The 10,454-nt window shown below is 40.5% G+C and overlaps 1 protein-coding gene across 6 annotated transcripts in view; it reads right to left on the bottom strand.

Annotated features, from left to right (window-relative positions):
• Nucleotides 1-102: 102 nt before the first annotated feature.
• OVCH2 (ovochymase 2) overlaps nt 103-10,454 on the bottom strand; it is a 39,434-nt gene continuing 29,082 nt past the window's right edge. For 5 of the 6 annotated variants that reach the window (XM_040609171.1, XM_040609166.1, XM_040609167.1 and 2 more), the window contains 9 exons: nt 9,872-10,003; nt 9,401-9,481; nt 8,568-8,754; nt 6,998-7,067; nt 6,233-6,431; nt 5,798-5,949; nt 5,281-5,449; nt 2,005-4,863; nt 103-186 (listed from right to left, as the gene is read on the bottom strand). In XM_040609171.1, the coding sequence (XP_040465105.1) occupies nt 4,841-4,863; nt 5,281-5,449; nt 5,798-5,949; nt 6,233-6,431; nt 6,998-7,067; nt 8,568-8,754; nt 9,401-9,481; nt 9,872-10,003 (1,013 nt within the window). In that variant the 3' untranslated portion in view covers nt 103-186; nt 2,005-4,840. Of the gene's footprint in view, nt 187-2,004; nt 4,864-5,280; nt 5,450-5,797; nt 5,950-6,232; nt 6,432-6,997; nt 7,068-8,567; nt 8,755-9,400; nt 9,482-9,871; nt 10,004-10,454 lie in introns of those variants that run through there. The other variant, XM_040609172.1, reaches the window with a different exon arrangement.

The raw sequence follows: 10,454 nt of genomic DNA, 5'->3' as shown, positions 1-10,454 counted from the left end.
GCCGCCGGCCCCTGCGAGCAGCCAGGCCCGCCTGACACGGATCAAAGGGGCTGGAACGGCCGCAAAATGCCGCTGCCCGGGGCGCTGCAGCCCTTTCTCCTGCCCTGCGCTTTCCTGGCGCAGTTCCCTGCACGTTCAGCAACTGCAAATGGTGATGCCGGAGTTCTGGCCCGGTCCCAGTTCGCCCTGTAAAACAGCCAAGTTCAAGTCCCCTGCGCAGCAGTCGCCGGCAACCCACCCACCCGACAGTGCAGGCTTGCACCTTGCGCTGTGGCACCCAAACAGCCTCCGCTCAGCAGCACTAACCAGGTGTTCAGGGAGTTCTTGCTAATCGCTTCCCCATCCCCTGGGCCAAAACAGGACTTTCCCACAATCAGCACTAACAAAGTATTCAGTATCTATGGCTTTCAAAAAAAAACAAAAAAAAAAAAAAACCCGAAACACAACAGAGACTATCATTCCCTCTACAGTGTAGGACAGGAGCACACAGTTCGGGATAGACACAGAAGTCAGTCACTTAAAGGAAAGGACAAGGCTTTGAAGTCCAAGCCCATGCCACAAAGTCTGAAATAGTTGATGTAAAATGAAAGCATGCCCCAATCTCACACATACGTCTTTGCAGAGGAAGAAAACAAACTGATCAGACCTCTGGGGAAGGAAGGAACGCCAGGAATAATTCACAGTATGCCAAGCTGTAGGTGGTGGTGGTGAAACAAGGAGAAGATAATATATCTGATTTACTCGTTTTTGGAATGCTTGTATTTTATGTGATTTGTAAAAAGATTGAAAAGACATTCAGTCTTCTCTGCTACTGAAGCAATGACTATAGAAGACCAGAGAATTAATACCTCACCACAGACTTTTTAAATTTTTTGTTAACACCAGCTTTCCTCATCGGGTTCAAAAGCAGGAGAACCACTACCAAAATGCTACATATTGCTGCTCTGTTCCTGAAGTCAATTAACTCCTTGCTTCAGTGTCACACACAGCCACTGCCTTCACAGTACCACAACCCAGCCCAGGACCTCCAGGCCGAATGACTCATTCCCTACGGTTAAAGCACCTAGATTGTCCCACCAAAGTGCTGTCACTTCTTACTTTCACACAATATGGTAATGGTACAGTTTACAATTTGCACCTATTTTGTTTTCATCAATGACCTACCATATATCCATGTGGCAAAAGGCTCAAAACTCAAGCAAAGCAGAAAAAAAATAACAGAGAGAAGAAACATTCAGATTTCTCAGTCAGACTTTATCCTTAAGGATAAATACGAACAACTGAAGGAAAAATAGGAATTTATTATATTGTTTTTAATTTTCAAGACAGGGCACTGTCTACTTTGCTATGACTAACAACTGCACAGCTATGCAATTACCAGTGGTTCTCTGAATTGCACTATTGATAAGGAGCATCAGTCTTCCCTCAAGAACAGGTCTCTTCCTTGCCTTCAGTAAGAGAAAGTAATGGCTTTTGCAGAGCCTGAGAAACATACAGAGGTATTTCTTGTTTTCTGTATTAACTATTCTTAACGCTCCTTCCATTTTTGCTGATTATTTTCTTTTCTTTTGTGCAAAAGGCAGGGGTTTGGTCTACATAAAACTCCAGAGTTTTTTTTCCTCTCCAAAGTACTAAGCCTAATTCTTTCCTCTTGTTAACTTGTCTTACACAGACAAACAGTTCCTCTGGTGTTACTGTTAGAATTCACTCTTTCAAAAGCATGCAAAGAACCAAGTCTAGTTACTCAAGATGAAGAAATAAAACGGTCTTTCTGTGCATCCAATACATGACAGCAAATGGCTTCCTAAGCAAGAAAAAAACTGCCTTTGTGCCACTTGTCCTCAAAAAATAGAAAGGAAAAAAGTCTAAGGGAAAGAGAAAAAAACTGGGAAGATCACATGAGAATATAGTTCTTCTACACTAACACCCAAATACACCGTCCGTTAGATCCTTTCGGGCAGACCCCCTGTGGAAGAAGAGTCAGGAAAAGCATGGCATGCATACCTCCAGGCACAGTACATCTGAGGAAGGACAGGATGCCACCCTGCTATTGCTCCTCTGGCTTCATCTGAGAGCACGCAGGAGGGCCAGCAACCAAAACCAGTCAGCCACTATGCTGCCCTCGGCTGGAAAAGGAAGAGATGGCAAAGTAAAAGAATGATGAACCAAGAATTCACAGAGGTAATGCCACAGAGTCACAGATCAACGATGTGTTTAACATTGGTAACTATATAGCCAGAACCCAGATTTCACACAACCGCCTCCCTCTTCTGTACTATTGCCAGACATGCTTTAACGACAGAAGATCTTTCCTTTCCAATAAAAGCTGCAAAAACGCTCTAATACCCATTGCAAAGGCTGTGTGAGTGCATCACCGGCAATGCAGCTGGACTCCCAGCACATGTGCCCATGCACACATACAGTGCAGGACTACCATTGCAGAGCTAACCACAAAGATTTACAGGTGCTCACGTTAACCAAAGGTCAGAACGAGGTATTTTTGGACATAGACTTTTATTCCAAATATTAGGCCAGTGCCGATGAACAATGCAATAAGCCTTCATTTGTTTTCATGTCACATTACAAAGACGGTATTTTTACTTACACGCCAACAGAAGGTGGTTTACACGCAGATTTTAAGCAGGCAGGGAACCTGAGCCTACCTCGGTACTCAGGCAGGCTACTAGTATCCTACCTTTTGACTGTAGGATTCAGGAGAGCCTCACGGAACTGTCAAGAATTAAAGCGCAGTTCATATAAATTTTGTAAAAACTAAAACACAATTCCATGAACTCCATTGAAAATATTTTTTTAAAATCAGATTTCATTTGCATCACAAAACACTTCACATTATTGCTAAAGGATACTGGCAGCTTACAATACATTAAAAAGATACAACAAAAGCAAAATAAGACTTGTAAAACCATACAGGAGAAACTCAAAAGGTCAACATCATGCAGTGAAGTAAAAAGTACGTACCCTAACAATCAGATCATATACAAATAATTTAAGGTAGCATTCTGAATATATGAAAGGAATTGTTTGTAAGAGATATCTATATATCAGCATTTAACCACTGTGTTTAATAGGGCTAGCACAGCTGATACCACCTATAGTGCAGTTATAAAACGTCCCAGCTGCTCATATGTTTGGGAGTTTCTGTTTTTTAAAATGCAGAGGAAGAAACAGCCTGTGTTCAAGAGAAGCACCTCTTTTTGCCATTGTCCTCCCACCTTTTTATTTTTTCACTAAACACTCCCACCTGGTATCTTTATTTTAAATTAATAAGCAGATAAAAACTTTACAGGTATTTTTAAATCATCTTGTTCCTGTTACGCAAAACAGAATAGCAACCAAGTGATTAGACACATCTGCTCCCAGCATAGTTAAACTGAGATAGTCAGCTAATAGCAACTTCCACCATAACTGAACATTAACAGACTTCCATAATGCAGAATTACAAAGGATATTCCCCCTCCATTGCTCTCTGAAGACCTCTTCAGAGAGTTTATCAAAGATAGAACACGCACACTCTATCAATAACGTAGTACAGCTGTGCCTTGCACTTAATCTGAATTTGTCCATAGTCCCTCCACCATGAAGTATTTTCACATTTTCACAGAAAGCTCATGCTTCAGGTTATTTTGTGGGATTTTGCCTAAAACTTTACAGTGAAGAGAAGAAACTGGTGAAAAAATGTTTACCATAGTCATTTGAGAATAAAGGTAAAGAGAGATGTTTTTTACCCTAGCTACGGAACTAGATTCTATTGTTAAAAAAATTGTTGAGTTCTAAACTAATGTCATCTAAAAAGCAGGGTTATTGGCATCAAATGCACGTAGGGGAAACACATCTTGAAAGACTTTTGCCATTAGTATCAACAGAAACAAAATGAGATATCTTTCTTACTTTCTGGTTATTTTCTGGACCATTGAGTGAGAAGGATTAAACTTTTATACTATCATACTGATCTAGTTTCTAAACACTAAGACTCTGCACAGAACAGTCTGCAAAGCTAATTGCAGCCTGTCATCCCAATTTCTTGTGTAAGCAGCCATTTGGGCATCAAACAAACCTCTATTTACAAGTACATGTGCTCTGTTTGCAGTATGTGGATTACACAGTACCTCTTTAATTACATTACATGTAATTCATTCCATAACACAGCTCAATAGGATAGCTTCTAGCCATTCGCCAAAGTTCTTGCATGGTGCCAAAGGCCCTTGGCCTGTAACACCTCTCTTTTCAAACACTTCTATCTGTTGAATCAATAAACAACATGCAATTTGTTAAAAAAGCAACCGTATGAAAAATATTCTTTTCCCAGCATTTGGATTGATTCACTCCACTAATGACTAGATAATGTTCTTCTGCTCCTCAGGGTTGCACCACTACTGCCACTGCCTAGGTCCTCTCAGAGTCAGAGGTAACACTCATTGACCTTAATGGAAGGATGACTGACTGCCCCTTCTGTTGTTTTATACGGGCACTTATTTAATCTCATTTCTGCAGTGTTTTTATGCTCTCCAGTACTACATTCAAGGACATGCTTGGCGTAATGTACACGGTCACTTATTTTCCCTTTCTTTCCTTCTAAGATAGATTAACAGTGTCAGAAGCCTGCAAGTAACTTGTGTCTGCCCCAAGAACACACATGTAAAGCCAAAGTCTCAACTCGGGTAAATCAGCAGTAAATTCACCAGGGTAAGTAAGTATCAGGTACTTCGAAATCTGTTCACCAATCGTGAACTAACACACTCTCACCAAATTCTGCTTTCAGTGACATTTGTGCTTTGCAAGTGTTCCACAATGTGGTCCAGCAGAACTGCTCTTTTGGCAGTCACAGCGTGAAAATGGGGAGATCTACAAACAGGAGAAAAATAAAACAGGGTAAACTTTGCAAAGATCATCAAAGGCAGACTGTAAATTTGTCGAAGTGGACTCTGCTGTCATGATGCGTCAGTTCATGCCTCCCTACCTCCTCCCAACTCCGAGAAACAAAGCAGCAAAGCGGCAGTAAGAAAAACATATCAAATGACATAAAAAAAATGCAACAGAGCAGGGAATAATACTACCTGTGGAAGAAATAACATTTTCAGAAGTGACTACTGATTTAGATTTGTCTGTTTCTGGGCATTTAGCTAGGGACGGTTTAAACAGCCAAGATTTCAGAAAGTGCTGTGCACCCAAATATAAAAATGACACCCTGGAAAAGACCTCACATTAAGCGTCTAGCAATAGCAAAAGGATGCATTTAATTTTATTTTTTTTTATACATACCACTACTATTAACACTTTGCTTGATCCAGTCAACAAAAACACCGACATTTGTGTATACTCCTGGGTAGCTCTTCCTTCCACATCCCAAGCCCCAGCTAGTGATTCCATGAAGGGTGTAAAATCCTGAGTTATCTTCTGAAGGACAAACTAATGGGCCACCAGAATCACCCTGCACAAGGACAAAGGAATCTTGTTATGAGCTAACATCATTCCTTATGCTTTTAAAATACCAGTTCAGTTACGAAAGGTCCCAGCTGCTCATACGTTTGGGGGTTTCTGTTTTTAAAAGGCAAAGAAAGAAATAGCCTGTGTTCAAGGGAAGTAGCACTTTTTGCCATATGAGTAATTAAAATCCTACTATTATTAAGGAGTCTTTCGCTGTAAATCACCTACAGCCTGTTTGCAAGAAAACAGCTTTAAGTGAGGTTTTAACTTTCCAGAGGTTTTAACCCCTTTTCAGAACCCACCATGGCCATACCCCAAGTGTCAGAAGGCAAAGGTGATGTGCACAACTTACTGTGCATGAGTCCTTGCCTTCTTCCAGAGGGAATCCAGCACAGATCATCTTCTGGGTCACTTTAGTAGGAAGATTTATGTAATAGCTCCGACATGCATCAAGCACCAGGATGGGGACTTCCAGCTGATGCAGTTTTTTCCCCTTTTCTCTGTCTTGAAGTAAAAGACACCTTAGAAACCAGCAGAGGCATGAATTTGTGATTCCACAAAGAAGCTTTGCTCTTCCCCTTTCCAAATGGTCTCAATCCAAATTATCTGATTTCTTTCCTCCCACCCACTTCCCTGCATGTCCAGCTGAACTTACGCAAGTGAAAACTTTTTAACGTTTGTTCTCCCCAAACTAACGTATAGACAGAATGAATGTTACAACACAGAACACAGTATTTAAAACACAGTTATAGCATGCTCAACCTTCAAAACAGCAAAGAGTGCCTACCTGCTTCGTGCGCACCCCATCCTGTGACAATGCACACCCTCGAGGGCTGAACCGCCTCCTCCTGGGCAGCGGGGAGGCACACTGGGCGCACGTAATGGTTGAATTCTAAGGGCTCAGCCAGTTGCAGTAAGGCAATATCAGAGTCCATAGTGGTCTTGTTAAAACTTGGATGTATAATATACTGCTTGACTGACCTTTTCTAGGAAAGCAAGGACATTGACATTTTCTGAATGCCTTGGGAATCCGAGTCAGGAACTTTGGTTTCCTAAGTTTTCAGGCCAAATACAAGATGCATGAATAAAGAGGAGGACACGTTTAAAAAGCAGCTGCTGAAGCCACCGGGTTTCTTATATTAAGTCAAGATTATGCTTCTTGGACATGAATCAGGGAACATGCAGGAAACTCCACCCAACAAGTGTAGGCAGAGGGCCTTGGAAAAACATTTGTCCAGTCTGAGCAAAGTGGAAGGTTGTGCCCCAATTATTTCTGTCTTAGTAATAGGCACTAGATAATCTAAAGACAATACACTCCTCATTCACACATTCTCCAAGATACTGAGCTTTAGAGTTCATTGCTGGTGGAGGCACAAATCTGTGGTGACAACTTCTCTGACAGTCACACAAATGCTGTTGTGTAAATGCAGATTAAGGTCAGCATGCAGGCTGTTAGATGGCTGCATCATCAACATTTTTGGAGATGCATTTACATTTAAAACTATTTTATAAGATTGATTTATATTTTATTATTAAGCAGAACTTATAGTACCTGTCTGTATTCTTGCTCCGTAAGATCATGAAGTCCTGTTACCACCATCCATAAGTCTGTGTATAGTTCCCTTAAAAAAAAAAAAAAAAAAAGAAAAAAGAAACGTACATTCTCGGGTTGGTATAATATAATATTTATTCTTGAAACCTATGAATCTTCAAACCTCCACCACCCAAAACAGATACTAGGGCCCTACGTATACCTGGGCCAATAACTTCTGAGGCCCATACTCCTGTGCAAATCTATGGAAATCTTCCCACTGACTTCTAGAGAGCATGAAATATTCTCATGCTGAGGCAACAGGACCTTTCAAACACATAGTGAACTGAGGGAAAGGTCACTTTTATAAGGACTGGGTGTGCCTGACGCAGAACACAAGGCCTACACAGTCTACATCATCCAGGGACAGTGGTGGTCCCTACCTTCTTAATAAAAAAATGCATAATCTTCAAAACATTACTACCTATCAAACGGTATCAAGAAATGCAACAGCAATATTTCATTTCATCCTTTGGTTTCTTAACCAAACCCTCTTCACTGCCTGAAAATCTGTCATAACTCCCTGATGAAATTAGTTGCGTAGAATCGTTAAGCCATGTATGCAAATTCTAATGTGATGGCTATGTGCCATAGAGAATTCCTCCTTAAAACAGCTCTTAAAGCAGTACCATCAGCCAATGCTCCTGACACAGAATTTTGCAAACTGACATTTAGAAACTTGGAAGCCAATGCCCAAAATTCAAAACAGCACTTGCATTTCAGATCCCCAGTTTTGTGGGGGTGGAGAATTGAATCAAAGAAATGGAGAACACAGACGTCTAGGCATCTTTGGCATTCGGGGCGTTTGAAAGCTGACCCTCATTTTAAAGTAATTACAACTTTATTTCAAAACAGGCCAGAATACCTAGTTATCAGCAATCCTGGGAGGATTTTTAAAAAATATTTCAGTTACCCAGTGTATGTGAACTTTAAATTAATGTACCTGTGATTAATCTAAACTTCAGAACAGGTACAGCCTAAGAGATGAATAAACAAATTGCAGTTTAGAAAGTCTTTTAAAGAATTCAAAAGTCACGTAGACTACCCTTTTGTCAATAAAGACAGAAAAATTTCCATGTAATCTGATTTAACAGCTTGACACGTTCTTAGTAAGGGAATGGCATCAACACTGTGCACAAAAGCCTCCTGTATGCCCTCCGAAATCTACACAAATTCAGTCATTTTTAAAATTTTTGTATAGGTTGATTCCACCTGGACGAAACATGCTCTGTAAATTACTGAAACACTAGGAAGTTACCTTAGAGTCAGTGACGGATGACAAGGTATCTTGTCATCTCTTCTGAAAACTGATCTGAACAAAAATGAAGCCTACAGAAGCAGGCTACTTACTTCCTTAGTAGCCACTATGATCCTAGTACGTGTGTGGAGCAAAAGAACCAGTGCCAATGTGAGCTGTAAGTAGGTGGTAATCGAAATTGTGCCAGCAACCCTGGGCAGAACCACCACGCTGCAGAGATGCACCACACAATTACAGACGTTCCCAAGGAAGGGTTCATCCCAGTGTACTTACTTAGAATTAAAGCAGTGAGCAGCTGTGACAACCCATTCTTTGGCAAGAACTGCTCCTCCGCAGATATGCTCATCTGAAATTTGTACACTGACCTGCCAAGGCCATGAGTATGGTACAGCTTCTTCACCTCCAATTATCCTACTGAAGATGAACCTGGGCTGATTTGAAGGCATACCACAAATATCATCTGAAACAGAAAGCACTGATGTGTCAAGAAGTCTTTAGAAGTTAAGATTTGGAGAAGCAAATAACTGTCCATTTAAGAGTAATCCCACAACTTCTCAAGCTTCCCTCTTCCCCTTTATTGCTACATCTTTCAACTTAACTCATTACAAAGGATCCAAATGTTTAGAACTAGCATGAGGAGATGATCTTAACAAAAACAGAACTTCCCAAGATGAAAGCAACTGCTTACCTTCAAAAGTTTTAGCCTCAAATCTACAATGAACATGGACTCATGCCATTCTCCTGGCAAGTACCCGGGAGGCAGGGAGTAAGGGAAGTTCTAAAATACTGGTTATTATTTTCAACCACTCTGTACTTTTTGCAACTACTTTCAAAGCAAGTAGGCGTAAACTAACATACAAGCTAAAATAATGTCATTACATTGCTGAAAATGACTTAACAAGATGAAGGAAACACAAAAAACATAGGTTCTGCTATTCTAAAGCCAAAGCTGGAAGTGTTACTGTTCATCTTTTTATTTCCTCAAAATATCTTAATGAAAAATTCTGAGACAACTGCATCCATTAAATATTTGGAGAAAACACCATTTAAATTATAGTCCAAAAGGTACTCCCTATTCCCATGAAGAAAATGTAACTTAGGCTTACCTGTTGTATCCTGTATTTCTTCTTCAATCATATCCACATCTTCAAATTCTTCTTCACTAGTTGAATCCAAAGTGTCTAAATCTAGGAAATAAAAAAAGCAAATGCATTAACAGGCTGTCTTGAGTGATATTTTTATTACAAAATCACTTTTATTTCCTTTATTATGATTTCTGTAGAAGGAATAGATTTCTACTGTAGGGATCTGTGCTATTAAATCTTTACATGGTAGTAAAGTGCCATTTAAAATGCACCAAAACACTTTTACACAAAATAAAACTCTCAGGGTTTGGGTGGATTCATTTTTTCTCTTCACTCACTCAACAGACCCTTTGTTTAATGCCTCAATAAGTTCACAATACAGTTATTTCACTGAAACAATTTGTTAGATGAAAATAATTCTGAACGGCCAGATTCACTGAAAGGCCCTTTGTGCTGCCCCAAAGAGGCAGTTTCCCAAGTTACTTTTATTACCTGACACATGAACAAAAGAGATTGTAGCTCTGAATCCTCCAAAAGTCTCTGTTTCATCAGAGTGAAAGACAACCAGCATCACAGCAGAGGAGCTTAGAACAGGTGCTGGGAGGGCGAATCCACAAGATTTAGCTAAAGATGAGAAAGCAAAGTCTCGCTGCAGATTATCATGTACTTTTCAACAGTGGGTACCCAACAGTCTGTGTATTCCAGCTCTCACGCGGGAGGGTAAAACACAACTTTGTACAAGAGAGGAACAAAGATAAGCAGACTGAGGCTGAAGGACTGTTCTATTACTCCTGACAGTCTGCCCTTATTCAGTAATTATCTCAAAGAACAACAAGACTCTTGCATTATTTCACAAGAGTCTATTGCAGCACTCACACTCATCAGTTGCCATTACATACAGAACGCACTGGAAACACGATTCCTCCGTATTAGTGTTTCAACACCACCATCTGCTAGTACTAATCCCAGCAGCAGCATCAAGCAAGGGCTGAAACCAGCTGATTGGGACAGGTCTTCCTCTCATTCAGCGTAAGCCAGAGGAATCTCCAGCAAGGTGGCAAGAACTACAGGAATG

This window comes from Falco naumanni, chromosome 10, assembly GCF_017639655.2.
Source record: "Falco naumanni isolate bFalNau1 chromosome 10, bFalNau1.pat, whole genome shotgun sequence".
Taxonomy (NCBI): domain Eukaryota; kingdom Metazoa; phylum Chordata; class Aves; order Falconiformes; family Falconidae; genus Falco; species Falco naumanni.
The sequence above is the reverse complement of the archived record's forward strand: the minus strand, read 5'-3'. Positions and strand labels throughout refer to the sequence as shown.